Source organism: Vitis riparia, chromosome 4 (assembly GCF_004353265.1).
Source record: "Vitis riparia cultivar Riparia Gloire de Montpellier isolate 1030 chromosome 4, EGFV_Vit.rip_1.0, whole genome shotgun sequence".
NCBI classification, from domain to species: domain Eukaryota; kingdom Viridiplantae; phylum Streptophyta; class Magnoliopsida; order Vitales; family Vitaceae; genus Vitis; species Vitis riparia.
In genome coordinates, this window is record NC_048434.1 from 12,614,559 (window position 1) to 12,633,514 (window position 18,956).

The 18,956-nt window shown below is 38.4% G+C and overlaps 1 protein-coding gene across 1 annotated transcript in view; it reads right to left on the reverse strand.

Annotated features, from left to right (window-relative positions):
* Window positions 1–16,250, reverse strand: part of LOC117913242 — a gene marked incomplete at its 3' end in the record, with an annotated part of 63,440 nt that extends 47,190 nt beyond the window's left edge. Inside the window, 5 exon segments of the mRNA XM_034828200.1 lie at window positions 11,626–12,372; window positions 12,501–13,185; window positions 13,188–14,535; window positions 15,109–15,896; window positions 15,899–16,250. Of these exon segments, the coding sequence (XP_034684091.1) occupies window positions 11,626–12,372; window positions 12,501–13,185; window positions 13,188–14,535; window positions 15,109–15,896; window positions 15,899–16,250 (3,920 nt within the window).
* Between the last annotated feature and the right edge of the window lie 2,706 nt (window positions 16,251–18,956).

Below are 18,956 nucleotides of genomic sequence, written 5' to 3' on the forward strand. Positions count from 1 at the left end.
CTGAGGAGTAGTAAGAGATGAAGATATAACGATGGGGCACTTTTTATTCTCTTCTAGGCATGTATATTTCAACTCCGTGGGCAGGAGCTTCAGATTGAGCTTTGGGGTCTCCTCTTTGGCAGCTTCTTTTGCCTTCTCTTTATTGAATAAAGGTAGAATTTCTTCTCTCCTCGTCCAACCTTGTAGAGCAGCAAGCAAATTTGAGGGTTTAGGCAACCCTTCTTCAAGATTCCTAAGACTTTCATTTAACTTCTCTTGCATTTTTTTATTACAATGCTCCTCCACTAGAGTGTCAATGATGCACAGCTCTTCTGGACCTTCTTCTTCTTCTGGAGTGATTGGCTTTTTGGACATATAGAAGATGTTAAGCTCTAATGTCATATTGCCAAATGTGAGTTGCATGAGTCCATTCCTACAATTTATGATTGCATTTGATGTAGCTAGGAATGGCCTTCCAAGGATGATAGGGACATAATTAGTTTCCTTGATAATTGGGTCTGTATCAAGAACAACAAAGTCTACTGGGTAGTAGAAGTTATCAACTTGAACTAAGACATCTTCAATTATCCCTCTTGGAATTTTCACTGATCTATCTGCTAGAGATAGAGTGATTGATGTTAGCTTCAATTCACCAAGTCCCAATTGCTTGTAGACAGAGTATGGTAGCAAATTCACACTTGCTCCCAAGTCTAACAAAGCTTTCTCCACTATAGTTCCTCCAATCATAACTAAAATGGTAGGGCAACCCAGATCTTTGTACTTCAAAGGAGACTTGCACTGTATGATAGCACTTACTTGCTCAGTCAAGAAGGCTTTCTTATTCACATTCAACCCTCTTTTGATAGTACACAAGTCCTTTAGGAATTTTGCATAAGTTGGCACTTGTTTAATCATATCTAGCAATGGGATGTTGACCTTCACCTATCTCAACACTTCAAGAATTTCTGATGCATTTCTTATTCCCTTTTTCCCATGCAAAGCTTAAGGAAAAGGTGGAGGTGTGTGTTTTTTCATCAGATCTCCCTTGATAACTACTTTCTCCAGAGTTGCATTCACTGTTGAATCATGGTCTTCTTTCCTTTCACTACTATTTTTCTTTTTTCCTTTGATTTTCTCCCTCTTCTCTGTCTCTTCTTCTTCTTTCTCTTTCTCAACATGTGGCTTGGGGAGTGATCAACGCTTTGACATCTCTCACCTGTGAAGACTCTTCTTCATGAGTTTCCACTTCATGGATACCCTTGGGGTTTTGGTGAGGTTGAGAAGGAAATCTCCCCTTCTCTTGTACTGTGTTAAGGTTAGTGAGCCTTGAGATTGAGTATTGGAGATTATCTATCTTCTGAGATAAGTCATTTTGCATTCCATCCATCCTTTTATTCAATGTATTCTCTACACTGTCAATTCTTTGACTGAGTTGAGCATTGATGGATTTCTGATCTCCAACAAAATCTCCCATGACCTTGCTTAGATTCACTATTGCTTGCTCAAGATTTGAAGCTTGTTGAGATGCTTGAGCTAGCTATGTATACTGAGGTGCTCTTGGCTTCCAGGAGAAATTTGGATGGTTCCTCCAATTTAAGTTGTAAGTATTACCGTATGAAGCATTGTTGTTGGGCTTGAATTGCCCAATGACATTTGCTTGATCTCCAAACATTTCCCTAGCAGCTGGAATTGTAGGACACTCCTTTACCAAGTGCTCATAAGATTGACAAATAGGACATGGCTTGACTTGCACTGGTGTCTCAGCAACGGCTTGCACTTCATGTAACTTTTTCAGTTCTAGCTCCTCCAATCTTCTTGTCATAGCAGCAACTTTTGCTTTCATGTCAATATCTTCATTCAAGGTATACATCCTAGCCTTAACATTAAAGGCATTTGGTTGAGACTTCATCTTCCCCACTTCTCCTTTGTTCGGTTCATCCCATCCCCTTGAAACTTCAGCCACATAACTCAAGAAGTCCATGGCTTCCTCCGGATTCTTACTCATGAAATCTCCTCCACACATAGTCTTGAGGAGTTGCTTCATTGAGGAAGATATTCCATCATAAAAATAGCTCACCAATAGCCATGTATCAAAACCATGATGAGGACAAACATTGATGGCTTCCATGTATCTCTCCCAACACTCATAGAATTTCTCATTCTCTTTAGCTGAGAAGTTTGAAATTTGCCTTTTCAAGCCATTTGTCCTATGAGTAGGGGAAAATTTCTTGAGGAATTCAGCTTGCAAATCAGTCCAAGTTCAGATACTCCTTGGCCTTAAAGAATTAAGTCAAATCTTAGCCTTATCCTTCAAAGTAAAAGGAAATAGCTTAAGCCTCATCAAGTCGATCGAAGCTCCTCCCTCTTGGAACGTATTACAAACATCTTCAAATTCCTTGATATGTGCATAGGGATTCTCACTTTCCATCCCATGGAAAGTAGGTAGAAGTGAAACAATATGCGGTCCAATTACTAGCTACTCTGTAGGGGGCACTATACATGATGGTACACTCATACGAGGTGGATGCATGCGGTCCCTCATTGATCTGAATGCATTGGGATTGTCCTGGTGACCATGGTGATATGTTGATCTTCAAGTGTAGCTTCCATGATGTTCAAGCTCAATTCCAACTCCATTTTATGAGGTGTTTCAAGTTTCACAAGTCTTCCTCCGCTGTCTCGTATCCAATTTGGCATACACAACTAGTATCAACTGTAACAAAAACAAAGAAATAAAAGAAAACAAAACTACAAAAAGACTAAGATTAACTAAAACTAAATTAAAAGGTATGCTAAAATATGAACAAGTAAAAGAAACAATAAAAAAGGGTTAGTAAGATGAAAGAAAAATTACCAAACTTGTGATGAAAATCACAAGTACTCTGAAAAGATGATATCACTGTAAAGTTGGCACCATTCCCGGCAACGACGCCATTTGATTTTGTGCCCAGCTGGTGTATGTCCTGTTGATTGGTGCTCAATCAATTGGTGTACCTTGATTTTGGTCCTTAGATGGGAGTAATCAACAAAATTTATAACCTATATCACCATGTACTAGGATAGCCTCAGCTAGCATAGCATAGTGGCTCTAGGATCATTCACTGGGATAGGTTTTCAAATTACAATTGATATTAATTCAAAGCTGAATTTGTGCTTTTTCATTTCAAGGTTAGCTTTAAAAGAAACATAAAAATGTTTGAAAAGGTTGGTTTTTAAGTGAAACCAATAAAGTAACGGGAATTACTTACAAAGGAAAGTGTTTCTTGGAGTTTTTGGATCACTAGGCTCAGGTTCCTATTACAAAAATAGAGTTCCGGTCACTTGTATTATTTCCTCGCATTGGGGATTTAACATATAGTTATTTCTTGAACCGGTGTGGTACAGATGCTTCCCTTTTATGGATTCAAACACTAAATCCCTCTCACTGATTCATCTTGCAATGGCTCGTGCCTCTCACCTAGCATTTGCCATTCAAGGTGATCCTTAACCTTGGATTACCCTTCAAAAGCTCAAAAGAGATAACTAATGGATGTCTCCTTAGAGTCCAAAAGCTTACCAAGTGTTGGCTATTCTAGAAAATCCTACCTTTGAACCACCTCCCAAAGGCTCACAAGAGATAAACTAGTGTATCTCAATGAACAGAGATCACTTGCCTTACCAAGTGTTGGCCCAGGTGATTTAAAGGCGTTTTAAGTTGACTAAAAACATAGAAACCATTAACGGGTCACACTTTCTCTTCATTAAAAGCTGAAACAACAAAACTTCCAATTTTTGCATTCGGCACCTTGCCCAGCTTCCTTAACTCCAAGAGACAAAAAGCCTAGTCACTCATTCTACGAGGAAACGTCCTCAGAGCTTGTTTGGCTAGTGAGAAAAATACAATCAAAATGAGTAGGTAAGGCAAAGCAAAGCTCTATGTATTACTTTATTCAAAACTATACAAAAATTGGTCTTTGAGAACAAGCTCCCAAGATATCCCTATAGAAAGAAAATTACAAATGATATATAGGAGGTTATTCACCCTTTCTTCTTACTTCATAACTAAGAAATCCTAGGATTGGTAGATTATAAGGAGAAAATGGGGATTTAAACAACAAATGTCTGAAGAAAAAAATCTAAAAGAGTCGGTCGCAAATATCTGGAAGCACACAGGTGGATTTCGCAGCATGCAACATGGCTTGTGAAAATTTTGCAAGCTGAAAGTGTCCATTTCGCAAGAAAAGGCTGATTTCGCAGCTTGCACTTTGTGATTTCGCAGCTGCGAAATTGCCTTTCAACTTGGTGCGATTGTCTTCCAATGGCCATAACTTCTTTATTTCAGCTCTTATTTGCACACCATTTGAAGCATTGGACTCCTAACTTCTTGAGCTTCGAAATGACATATAGTATGCATAAAATGGACTCCAGGAAGTGCTCTAAATGTGTCCTAAAGTTTCTATCCTCTTGGATTTCTTCATGTTAGATTCCTCTCTTTGTTTTTCCTCCTTGCATTCTTGATTTGCTTTTGGCAAAGGACTACAAAGCTCCAAAGCTTGGATTCTTCCTGTAATTGAGCTTCCATTTGCTTTGCTATGGATTATATAGAACTCTCCCTCATCTTAGATTGCTTTGGTGATCATAAAGCTATCAAAAACACCAAAACATAACACAATTTGATTAGAAACAATTGCAAAGGTCCTTAACATGTCAATTGAGTTAAAAGGTAATAACTACTACAAGCTATAAAATAGCACTTTTTAAGTAGTAATCAACAAGTCATTTAAAGAACCCATGACTTAGATCATTTGTGCAACTTTCAATGCACCTAAGTCATGTACAACGCAAAAGATGCAGGCAAGAATGCTCATAAAGTATAATACATGGAATAAGGATAGATAAAAGTGAAACTAGAACATCATTGAATAAATAATGAATTCCAAATTTATTATATCATGTCATGCTTGTAAGGGCTCTATCCCAACATTCTCCTACTAGACCTCAAAGCATCATACATATAACGCTTGTTGAATACTCATCTGCAACCTATGTTATCCCTGTTACCAACAAAGACTCTCCTTGTTAATGTCTTGGTGAAGGGATCTACCAGGTTCTTAAGAGAAGGTATCTTGTCAGCCATCATGTCACCCTCTAAATTATCTCAACACTTTAGAGCACAAGCACATAATCTCTCATTCTTCTAAGATACCTGACTATTTTCTTGACAGTTGTCCAATGTTTTAGACCTGGATTAGACTGATATCTACTCACTATAACCACTACAAAGCAAATATCTAGCTTAGTACATAGCATCGCATACAAAAGACTACCCACTGCAGAGGCATAGGGTATTGACCGCATGCATTCTTTCTCCTCAGGTGTTTTAGGACAATGATCCTGAAAAAGGGGAATTCCAAGCCTAAAAGGTAACAAACCTTTCTTAGAATCCTGCATCACATACTTGACCAAAAGCTTATTTATGTAGATAGCTTGAGATAGTGCTATTTTCCTATTCTTGTGGTCCCTAAGGACCTTAATCCCAAGAATATACTACACTTCTCCTAGATCCTTCATTTGGAACTGAGTAGACAACCAAATCTTGACTGATGACAATAACCTTACATCATTACCAATCAGTAGAATGTCATCAACATACAAAATCATAAAGACCACCATGCTTTCCTACACCTTATTATACACACAAGGCCCTTTGCTATGAAAGTATTTGCTTACATCATATAAATGTTAATATCAAGATAATCGTTGAAGAACACTATCTTGACATCTTATTGCAATATCTCATAAATAAGATATATTGCAAAGGGTAGGAGTATTCTGATGGATCAAAATATGGCTACTGGTGAAAAGGTTTCCTATATTCAAAACAATGTTTCGAATTATAACCTTTAACTATAATCTAGCCACATAAAAATCAACTTTTCCATCTACTCCTTTGTTTCTCTTGTAGACCAACTTACACCTATGGGTTTTATCCCTTCAGGTGCTTCTATAAGAACCAGACTACATTAGAATCACAAGGATTCTAACTCTACCTCCATAGATTTTTGCCAAAGATGTGCATCCACACCACTCATTGCTTTATTGTAATCTATAAGATCGATCTCATGTTCCTTTATAATGGCCTCTAAAGACTTTCCCAAATACATGAATTGGTATGGTTATTTAACAACCCTCCCACTACAACAAGGCATCAGTGTATGAGAAATGGGAATGGTTGGTACTGGATCCATAGTATGTTGTGTATAGTGGGACTATCTTCTAGTATTCTCCAATCTATATCATTGTTTGCCTTATTATATATCATATAGTCTTCATAAGAAATATGGTATTTGTAACAACAAACACCTTCTAAAAATCTTGATTATAAAGTAATAATCCCTAAATCCTCTTAGATATCTTATAAAGTGATGCACCTCTTTAGAAAAAAGAGGTATTAGACATCCTTTAAGATATATCCCCAAAGAATATGGGAAGTAATGAGAAACCAATCACCAATCTCACTATGTTTATCAAAGTTCAACATTTTCTTTCCATTACTCCATTTTACAATGGAGTCCTTAGTGCACACAACTAGGATATCATCTCATGCTCCATATGGAAAGGATTGAACCTACTAAACACATTACCTCGATCTAGTCATCTTGATATGTTTACCTAATAAGTTATAAGATTCCACCTTAAATTCAATTAATTTATCAAAGGCATCAAATTTCTTATCTATATATCCAAACCTAGAGTATTTATCAATAAAATAATCAAATACCCATACTTTCCATATATCAACACAAAAAGGTTCATACATGTGAGTGTGCACTAACTTCAAACATTCCTTGGTTCCATGCCCTTTAAAAATAAAGGTGCCTCTTCGTCATTTTACCATCTATATAGGATTCGTAGACTAAAAGATCTTCTAAAATAAGAAGGTCCAAATAGAAGCCAAATGTTTGATTAGTGCTAGGCTCTTTCTTTTAGTGAGATTTGACTATTCTCATTCCTTGGCAAAGTGATAATGGAGTCTCACATAAATAGGTAATACCTCTCACTAACTTGCACAACTAATCTTTCGATTTAAGCTAAGGTAATTACAATCCCATCATGTGACTTTCTCACTTTTTGAAACTGTAAAGAACTAAAAATTGTGGGCTTGGAATCTATCCACCACAATTGGTGAAATCCACCACTATGTATTCAACAACAAGAACATGATGATTACTTGCTTATCTTTAGGCACTCCAAGCATTCCTTTTTTAAGTGTATTAAAAGGTCATAAAGGAATCATTGCCCATGAGTTTGTTCTCTCATTCCTTTTCTTGAACTTTCTTTATTTGGTGTTATTCTTTTTCCTCTTGGAAAAAAAGCCTGAAGAACCTTGACTTCCATATGTACACCCTTTTACTCTTTGAGAATCTTCTTACCGATCCCAAAGGAATCCGGTAAGATCTCTAAGATAACTTGAATCCTGGTGTTCACAATAGTCTTAAGGGAAACTTGTCTAGTTGACTTGCCTTTATCACCAAATAACCCTTTCAACTTTAAAGAAAATATCATAGATTATGACAATAGACATGTGTTTCTTTTGCAACACATTATCTAAAGATCCAAGTATGAGAGACTTAGTCTTTTGATCCGTCTAATGCCACCTTTGATATGCTTCTTTTACTTTATGATAGGATTGTTCAAAGGAAATAACAAACTCTACCAAAATCAGCTTCTATACAATTAATACTATAGCTAGATTATTTTTAGTATATAATTAGGTCCAATTTAAACAAAAAATAATAGGAGATAGGTTAAAGACATGATATTTATAACAAATATAATAATTCCATGCATTAATAAAAAGAAACTGAGCATTCAAGGCAAGCTGGTAATTAATTTAGCAAAAATATAATGCTCTCCAACTACATATATCCATGCAAGGTATCCTAGTATCATAAGAATCAAGCCTACGTTAGGCAGGTCATGACTCTTATTACTAGGTAGAGACCTTCTCTAATTAATCAACCTGCCCTAAACCTCCTAAGGTTATTGATAACCCGACTCTTGGTAGCTTGGCATGTAAGGGTATCAACAAAATTTATACCTAACGTCCTTACACTAAAGTAGCAAAGCTACTATAGTATAGTGGCTCTAGGATCGAACACTGGGATGGGTTTTTTACTTTAACTGGTGAAGTTCGGAGGATGGAGTGAACTTTTCTTAATAAAAATTAGGTTAAGATGAAAACATAAAAAGATGAAGGTGTTGTAAACTAAACTAACATGAAAATAGGTTAAAAGATGGAAAAAGAAGTTTCTCAAAGCTTTGGATAGCCATGCTTAACTCACGGTGTAAAAATGGAGATTTTGGGACTTTTCACCTCAAGTTGGGGAAGCAACTAAGGTGATGCTTACTTCCCGAACCGGTATGAGTTTAACAACTAAGTTTTAGTCCTTGAAAACTTACAAAAAGGGTAGCTGAACCTCATAAATGCTCTTTTATTGATATAGGACATCTCCTCCCCTTGCAATACAATGGCTCGTAGGAGATAACTAATGAACGTCAATGGATCTAACAATAAGAATCCACTGAGACCAAAAGGTTATCAAGTATTGGCCATTCAAAGCAAGTCAGAGGGATTAAAAGCTTTACTTTGAATGAAAACATTTATGATGCTTGGCTACTTACATTTATGGCTTGGAAATCTCCATCCTCACACGGGAGCTTCACATGGCATCCATTACTTCAAGAAACTAAAAGGTTTTAGCCTCTCATCCTTGGGGATTTCATCCTCCAAGGATGTTTGGCTACTAAGAAAATGAGAAAGAAAGGAGAAAAGAAGCTTTTGAACAAAAGAGCTCTTATAATTTCTAAGGTTACGGGTTACAACCTTTTTTTGTCTAAGGCTCTTCACCTCTATTTAAAGACAATAACAAGCTAAATTACAAAAGCTAATACAAAAGCAACCTTTTCATTGGTTGATTACAAGGTTACAAAAGGAATTTACATGAGAAAATATCAAGCTAAAAAATATGGGAAGTCGGTGGTGCGTGCGTGGAGAAACAGAGGAAATTCGGCATTTTCGCAATGTGCCTAAATCCTCCTTGCGAAATTTCACAAGGAGAAATTCACCTTGCGAAATTTTCACAAGATTTGATGCAGTTGTCTTCCGAAGGCCATATCTTCCTCATTTCAGCTCCAAATTGTACACGGTTTGAAGTGTTGGATTCTTGACTTCCTGAGCTTTGAAATGGTATATAGCATGTAGAAAATGGACTTCGGGAAGTGCTCCAAAAGTTCGAAAGAAGACTGCAGCTGCTGTCCTCTGTTTTCCTCTTCACTTTGCTTGTTTTTCCTCTTTGCATTCTCTTTGCTTGTGCTCGTGTTTCCACTTGAAATTCAAGCCTGTAAACTTCCAAAATCCTTGCTTTAACTTGTCTAATTAGCTCCTCCATCATTTGGCATGCTTGAATTGATTCATAAGCTGATAAAAACATGTAAACTTGCCACAAAATGGTTAAAACCAATTACTAAGGACCTTAATGAATTAATTGGGTTAAATGAATATGATTACTACACAAAGGTGCTTATAACCATTATAATTAGGTCTATAAAATAGCACTTTTTGGTAGTAATCACACCCCCCAACCGACTCATTGCTAGTCCCTTAGCAATGGAGGAGATAAAAACTAAGTAACTATAATAATATACATAAAAGGGATCATGCAAATCACTCCAAAAAATGATATGAGTGGCATGATGGACATCCATGGATCAATAAAGATGTGAAACTCAACCTATAATAAGAGTTGTCAAAGCATTCACTTGATCATAGAGTACAAAGAATGGATATTATGCAAGTTTAAGCATTAAAAGAATTTCCACTCTCAAAAGATCCAAATCAAATTCTTCCACTAAAAGCTAAGTGTTAATGTGATTAGCTTCTGAGTATAGTATGGATAACTATCATCTCCCCCCAACCTAAGTCTTTCTTTAAGCTTAGCAAAATTAACCATCTCTTAATAGGCTAGGAACGCACCTCTTATTCACAATTCTTTTCACTTACTAAACTTAACCAATTCACCCATGTAACAAGCAGAGGATCGGTGATTCCCAACCAATAAAGGCTTAGGGCACCAGGCTTTAAAGGCTTTCGCCACCCCTTCGGACCATGCTCAGGTTTCAAGGCAAGCAAAGAAGTTTATTCTTTTTTTTTTTTTTTTTTTTCTTTTTCTTTTTTTCTATTTTTTCAAAGACTCATTGGTCTTTATGAGGTGTCCCAACACTATTAAAGAGAGGTTAAAGGTGTCAAATTATGATTTCTCAAGCTTAAAGGGTGAGATAGTTTCACATCTTATAACCGGAATCTAATGTATGTGTGTGCGAATAGCTTAAGGTGGAAGAGATAAGTTTGCATGCAATGGGAGTTTCAACAATTCATCAACTTTTAGAAGAGCATAATACAAACTCTAAGACTCATGTAATCAAGTTGAAACTCGACTTCTCTCATTTAATTTTGAGAGTTAATCCTTAATATCCATGGAGTTTAAAGCAAAAATTTTTAAAAATTTAAAAAGTAGCTAATTTAACTAAGTATGATAAAAATTTAAACTAATACTTACTTCCTCATCTCTCCCCCCAACCGAGATGAACATTGTCCTCAATGTTTGAATCGAAAATAAGGAGGAAGGAAGTGGTACCTCATATGATGTGGACTTGGAGTTGAGAAGGTTGAACCACCTTTTTCAAAATTCAAAAATTGAATGAGAGAGGAATTTATACTAAATATTTACAAAAATGATGAGTGGGCCCCACTTTGAGCAGCTGAGGACAAGGCTCAAAGGGTCCATGCCATGATGGTATACTCATATAAGTTGCAATGGCATTTGAATGTAGCTTGCAGGGGTGTTAAAATTGGAGATTTTTGGCTTTGAAAACAATTTCGCAAGGTGAAATTCACCTTGCGAAATTTTCGCACTGGTTACTCTCCTTGCGAAATTTCGCAAGGAGAAATTCACCTTGCGAAATTTTCGCACTGGTTACTCCCCTTGCGAAAGTGCAATCCCGAGAGGTTGCATTTTGCATCTTGCCAAAATGTGCATTTCGCAATGTGAAATTCACCTTGTGAAAATTTTGCAACTCACTTGTTGAGTTGCGAAATGGGGTTTTAAGCTTGGACTTAGATATATTTCTCCCCTATTTCACCTTTCTCTCCACATTTGTGAGCTTGTGAGCTTTCGTACCTGCTATTGGACATCAAAGCTCCATTAAAAACATAAAAAAATCAAAATCAAAACTAAGAAACCTAAACAAAATATGTGCAAAAGTATTAAAAATGCAAAGTAAACAAGAATGTAATACTAAAATTAAAACAAAAAGAGATGAGCACTTAGCTTTTCATGCTAAGCTCATCAACTTACCACACTTTCTCAAGGATGTGATGGGTCATGGAGGATGAGTACCTCCTTGTCACGGGAAAATGGCTCGATGTAGGGCTTGAGTCTTTGCCCATTTACCTTGAAGGTCTTTTCACTTTTTGAGTTGAGTAACTCAATTACTCCATGTGAGTGTACTTGGTGGATGACAAAAGGCCCTACCCACCTTGATTTGAGCTTTCCCGGAAATAGGTGAAGCTTAGAGTCATATAGCAAGACTCTTTGTCCCTTGAAGAATTTTTTGTTGATCACCAACTGATCATGCCATCTCTTTAGCTTTTCCTTAGCTATTTTTGAGTTGAGATAGGCATCATTTCTCAATTCCTCAAGCTCATTCAAATCCAAACTCCTCTTTAGCCCAACCTTAGTTAAATCCATGTTGAGCTTTTTAATGGCCCACCATGCCTTGAACTCAATCTCAACGGGAAGATGGCAAGCTTTGCCATAAACAAGACGGTACGGTGACATCCCAAGGATAGTCTTATAAGCCGTCCTATACGCCCATAGGGAATCAAGGAGCTTAACAGACCAATATTTCCTATTGGTGTTCACCACCTTCATCAAGATGTTCTTAATTTCCCGGTTGGCTAGCTCTACTTGGCCACTCGTCTGAGGATGATAAGGTGTAGCTACCTTATGCTTAGCTCCGTACTTGGCCAAAAGAGCTTCAAAGGGCTTGTTGCAAAAGTGAGTGCCTCCATCACTGATGATTGCTTTAGGCACTCCAAACCTCGAGAAGATGTTTTCTTTTAGGAACTTGAGAACCACTTTGTGATCGTTGGTTCTACAGGGTATAGCTTCAACCCACTTTGAAACATAATCAACTCCTACCAAGATGTAGGAGTGGCCAAAAGACATAGGGAAAGGTCCCATGAAGTCTATGCCCCAAACATCAAAAAGATCCACTATCAAGATGGGGTTCAAAGGCATCATGTTTCTCCTTGAAAGCTTGCCTAGTCTTTGGCACTTATCACATCCTTTACTTACCTCATGGGCATCCTTAAAAAGTGAGGGCCACCAAAAACCCGATTGAAGAACTCTCATCGCGTCTTTTGAGAAGCAAAGTGGCCTCCACATGCATTCTCATGGCAATGAGATAGGATCCCATGCTTCTCTTGTTCAGGTACACACTTCCTTATAATTTGGTCCGCACAATACTTGAAGAGAAAAGGCTCCTCCCAATAATATGCATGGACCTTGGCAAAGAAATTTTTCTTATCCTGAGAGCTCCATTCACTTGGTATTTCTCCCGTGACCAAGTAATTGGCAATGTGTGCAAACCATGGCACTTCCTCCACAAGCATCAAGGATTCCTCAGGGAAATCATCATTTATGGGAAGTCCATGGGTGTCATGAGCGATGTTGAGCCTTGACAAGTGGTCAGCTACCACATTCTCAACACCTTTCTTATCTCTGATCTGGAGGTTGAACTCTTGAAGCAAAAGTATCCACCTAATCAACCTAGCCTTGGCATCTTGCTTGGTTAGCAAATACTTCAAAGCTGAATGATCCGTGAATACCACAATGGAAGACCCTATCAAATAAGCTCTGAACTTATCCAAAGCATACACCACAGCAAGTAATTCCTTCTCAGTGGTGGTGTAATTCCTTTGAGCATCATTCAAAGACTTGCTTGCATAGTAGATCACATAAGGTTTACCATCTTCTCTTTGTCCCAAAACAGCCCCAATGGCATAATCACTTGAGTCACACATCACTTCAAATGGCAACTCCCAATTTGGTGCTCTCACAATGGGCGCTGATGTCAAGAATTGCTTAAGAAGCTCAAAACTCTTTGACATTTATCATCCCACTCAAACTTGGCATCCTTCACCAATAATTCACAAAGAGGTTTGGCAATCTTGGAAAAATCCTTTATAAACCTCCTATAGAACCCGGCATGCCCAAGGAATTGCCTTATTCCTTTTACATTGGTGGGAGGTGGCAACTTCACAATTAGTTCCACCTTAGCTCTATCTACCTCTATACCCTTCTTTGAGATTACGTGCCCAAGAACAATACCTTGATTTACCATAAAATGGCACTTCTCCCAATTGAGTACGAGGTCTTTCTCTATGCATATTTTCAAAACATCTTCAAGATGTGACAAACAATCCTCAAAAGAAGTCCCATACACAGTTATGTCATCCATGAAGACTTCCATGATTCGTTCAACCATGTCACTGAAAATGCTAAGCATGCATCTTTGGAAGGTAGCAGGAGCATTGCATAATCCAAAAGGCATCCTCCTATAAGCATAGGTGCCGAATGGACAAGTGAAGGTAGTCTTCTCCTGGTCCTCCACATCAATCTCTATTTGAAAATACCCGGAATACCCATCCAAGAAGCAATAAAAAGGATGCCCAGATACTCTCTCAAGGACTTGATCCATGAAAGGTAAAGGGAAGTGATCCTTTCTCGTTACTGTGTTCAGCTTCCTGTAGTCAATGCACACCCTCCAACCAGTTGTGAGGCGTGTGGACACTTCATCCCCATTTTCCCCCTTGACCACGGTTATCCCGGACTTCTTTGGAACAACTTGGGTTGGACTCACCCAAGTGCTATCTGAAATGGGGTAAATGATGCCCGCTTGAAGAAGCTTCAACACTTCAGCCCTTACTACCTCTTGCATATGAGGATTCAATCTCCTCTGTGGCTGACGAGTTGGCTTAGCTCCCTTCTCCATATAAATATGGTGCGTGCAAATCAATGGGCTTATCCCCTTCAAATCAGAAATTTGCCATCCGATGGCCTTCTTGTGCTTTCTAAGGATTCTTAGAAGATTGTCCTCTTGTGAAACGGTTAAAGAAGAAGAAATTACCACCGGGGCTTTATTGCCTTCCTCCAAGTAAGCATACTTCAACTCGGCAGGAAGGGTCTTCAATTCAAGCTTAAGGATTGCATCCTTAGCTTTTTTCATCTCTTCCTCATCCTTGAACAAAGGAAGGATCACTGGCTTTTGTCTCCAGTTTGACATAACGGCATTCATTCCCATGGGTTCAGCTAACCCATCATCAAGATATTCATGGCTTTCATCTGGATTCTCTTTAAACTGATCAAGCATACTCTGATTACAATGCTCCTCCACCAGGGTATCTATCATACACACTTCTTCTGGGCTCTCATCTTCTTCAGGATGGATGTGCTTTTGACATAGATGGAAGATATTGAGTTCCAATGTCATATTCCCAAAAGTGAGTTGCATGACCCCATTCCTACAATTGATGATTGCATTGGATGTTGCAAGGAATGGTCTTCCAAGGATGATTGGAACATAGTTGATCCCTTTGACAATGGGATCCGTATCAAGCACCACAAAATCTACTGGATAGTAGAATTTGTCAACTTGAACCAATACATCCTCTATTACCCCCCTGGGGATTTTCACTGATCGGTCAGCTAAGGATAGGGTGATCGATGTTGGCTTGAGTTCTCCCAACCCCAGCTCCTTGTATACAGAGTATGGAAGCAAGTTAACACTTGCCCCCAAATCAAGCAATGCCTTCTCCACTTGGGTTCCTCCAATATTGACTGAGATTGTAGGACACCCCAGATCTTTGTATTTGATTGGAGACTTGCATTGGATTATAGCACTCACTTGCTCGGTTAGGAAGGCTTGCTTTGTAACATTGAGTCCTCTTTTCACAGTGCACAAGTCCTTCAAAAACTTTGCATATGTGGGTACTTGCTTGATCATATCAAGTAAAGGAATATTCACCTTCACTTGTCTTAGCACATCAAGAATCTCAGAAGCATTCTTGATCGGTTTCTTCCCACGCAAGGCTTGAGGAAAAGGAGGAGGCATGTGATTCTTCATCATGCCTTCCTTTAAAAGAATTTGAGGTTCCTCACCCATGCTAGGAATGATGCTTTCTTTCATCTGAACTTCCTTTCCCTTTTGTTCTTTCTTCTTTTCTTCTTTTCTATCAGCCTTGTCTTCTTTGGCTTTCCTCTGATCATGCTCCGGCTGATGCACTTCCTTACCACTTCTCAAAGTGATAATAGCTTGCACGTCCCTCACCTTTGAAGAATCCTCATCCTTGGATTCCACTTCATGTATCCCCTTAGGATTTTGGTGAGGCTGAGAGGGAAACTTCCCTTTCTCATTGACAGTGTTTAAATTTGTGAGCCTTGAGATGGAATATTGGATGTTGTCAATTTTCTGAGACAACTCATTATGCATCCCATCTATCTTCTTGTTCAATGTACTCTCTACGTTGTCAATCTTCTGATTTAGTTGAGAGTTGATGGATTTTTGCTCACTCACAAAGTCACCCATAACCTTGCTAAGGCTTACGAGTGCTTGCTCAACTGAGGATTGACCTTGACTCTGTTGGCTTGATTGGGCTGGTGACTGATATGGGTTTGGCCTTGGCTTCCATGCAAAGTTTGGGTGGTTCCTCCAGCTAGAGTTGTACGTGTTGCCATAAGGAGCATTTGAATTTGGCTTCCATTGGCCAATCAAGTTAGCTTGTTCCCCGAACATTTCTCTTGCTGCTGGAATAGTGGACATTCTTCCACCATATGTTCAAATGACTGACAGATGGAGCAAGGATTGGCTTGTTGTTGAGGTTCTGAAATAGCTTGGACTTCGTGAACTTTTCTCAACTCCATTTCCTCTATTTTTCTAGCCATGGCAACCACCTTGGCTTTCATCTCCATGTCTTCACTCAGATTGTACATTCCCCCTCTTGACGTTTGCTGAACTGGCCTCTTCCCCATTTCTCTGCTATTGGGCTCATCCCATCCACGGGAAACCTCTGAGACATAACTTAGGAAATCCATAGCCTCCTCAGGGTTCTTGCTCATGAAATCACCCCCACACATTGTTTCCAATATCTGCTTCATTGAAGATGACATGCCATCATAAAAATAGCTCACCAAAAGCCATGTATCAAAGCCGTGGTGAGGACATGCATTGATGGCCTCCATATACCTCTCCCAGCATTCATAAAATTTTTCATTCTCACGTGCTGAGAAGTTGGAGATTTGTCTCTTCAATCCATTCGTTCTATGAGTAGGGAAAAACTTCTTCAAAAAATCAGCTTGAAGTTCTGTCCATGTTCTTATGCTTCTCGGCCTCAAAGAATTGAGCCATATCTTGGCTTTGTCCTTTAATGTGAATGGAAAGAGCTTCAACCTCATAAGCTCAATAGCTGTTCCCCCTTCTTGAAAATATTGCACACATCTTCGAATTCCTTTATGTGCGCATATGGATTTTCACTTTCCATCCCATGGAAAGTAGGAAGCAGAGGCACGATGTGTGGCCTTATAATCAATTGCTCTGTAGGAGGAATGATGCAAGATGGTGCACTCATCCTCAGAGGGTGCATCCTGTCCCTCATGGACCTATACAAGTTCGGATCATTCCCCTGCCCGTGTTGTGAATGTTGGTCCTCTGGCTGATTCTCCATGACTTCTAAAATAATCTCTAATTCAGTAGCTCGTGGAGTCTCTATCCGCACTAACCTTCCCTCTTGGTCTCTAATCCAATAGGGCATGCACGGATTCAGCTGGAACAAAACAAATAAACAAAACAAAGAAAAAGAAAAAAAAAACAGAGCATGCGGAAGGAAAAACAGAGTATGAAAAATAAACTAAAAATGAAAGTTAAAAGCTAAAAGAAACTTATCTAAACTAAGTTAAAAATGCTCTAAAACTAAAATAAAAAGCTAGTAAATGAAAAATGAGATAGAATTCACCTTACTCATGAGAAGTCTCACAAGTTACCTCCGGCTGATGTATTCACAGTGAAGTAGCACCATCCCCGGCAACGGCGCCATTTGATAACCCGACTCTTGGTAGCTTGGCATGTAAGGGTATCAACAAAATTTATACCTAACGTCCTTACACTAAAGTAGCAAAGCTACTATAGTATAGTGGCTCTAGGATCGAACACTGGGATGGGTTTTTACTTTAACTGGTGAAGTTCGGAGGATGGAGTGAACTTTTCTTAATAAAAATTAGGTTAAGATGAAAACATAAAAAGATGAAGGTGTTGTAAACTAAACTAACATGAAAATAGGTTAAAAGATGGAAAAAGAAGTTTCTCAAAGCTTTGGATATCCATGCTTAACTCACGGTGTAAAAATGGAGATTTTGGGACTTTTCACCTCAAGTTGGGGAAGCAACTAAGGTGATGCTTACTTCCCGAACCGGTATGAGTTTAACAACTAAGTTTTAGTCCTTGAAAACTTACAAAAAGGGTAGCTGAACCTCATAAATGCTCTTTTATTGATATAGGACATCTCCTCCCCTTGCAATACAATGGCTCGTAGGAGATAACTAATGAACGTCAATGGATCTAACAATAAGAATCCACTGAGACCAAAAGGTTATCAAGTATTGGCCATTCAAAGCAAGTCAGAGGGATTAAAAGCTTTACTTTGAATGAAAACATTTATGAAGCTTGGCTACTTACATTTATGGCTTGGAAATCTCCATCCTCACACGGGAGCTTCACATGGCATCCATTACTTCAAGAAACTAAAAGGTTTTAGCCTCTCATCCTTGGGGATTTCATCCTCCAAGGATGTTTGGCTACTAAGAAAATGAGAAAGAAAGGAGAAAAGAAGCTTTTGAACAAAAGAGCTCTTATAATTTCTAAGGTTACGGGTTACAACCTTTTTTTGTCTAAGGCTCTTCACCTCTATTTAAAGACAATAACAAGCTAAATTACAAAAGCTAATACAAAAGCAACCTTTTCATTGGTTGATTACAAGGTTACAAAAGGAATTTACATGAGAAAATATCAAGCTAAAAAATATGGGAAGTCGGTGGTGCGTGCGTGGAGAAACAGAGGAAATTCGGCATTTTCGCAATGTGCCTAAATCCTCCTTGCGAAATTTCGCAAGGAGAAATTCACCTTGCGAAATTTTCACAAGATTTGATGCAGTTGTCTTCCGAAGGCCATATCTTCCTCATTTCAGCTCCAAATTGTACACGGTTTGAAGCGTTGGATTCTTGACTTCCTGAGCTTTGAAATGGTATATAGCATGTAGAAAATGGACTTCGGGAATTGCTCCAAAAGTTCGAAAGAAGACTGCAGCTGCTGTCCTCTGTTTTCCTCTTCACTTTGCTTCTTTTTCCTCTTTGCATTCTCTTTGCTTGTGCTCGTGTTTCCACTTGAAATTCAAGCCTGTAAACTTCCAAAATCCTTGCTTTAACTTGTCTAATTAGCTCCTCCATCATTTGGCATGCTTGAATTGATTCATAAGCTGATAAAAACATGTAAACTTGCCACAAATGGTTAAAACCAATTACTAAGGACCTTAATGAATTAATTGGGTTAAATGAATATGATTACTACACAAAGGTGCTTATAACCATTATAATTAGGTCTATAAAATAGCACTTTTTGGTAGTAATCAGTTATCCTAAGGCATTGATTAACATACCTTTATGTTCAGCCCTTAACCCATGAAAGTGGGACCACTTTAAGTGATTCTACCCTTTCATGTCTAAGTTAAGTGTGTAACCAAGATCCTTGATATCAATGTTACCAAGTGAAGAGTTCCATCTTTAGGATTGGCCACTCCCACTACAAACATATATAGTCTTGTCCAT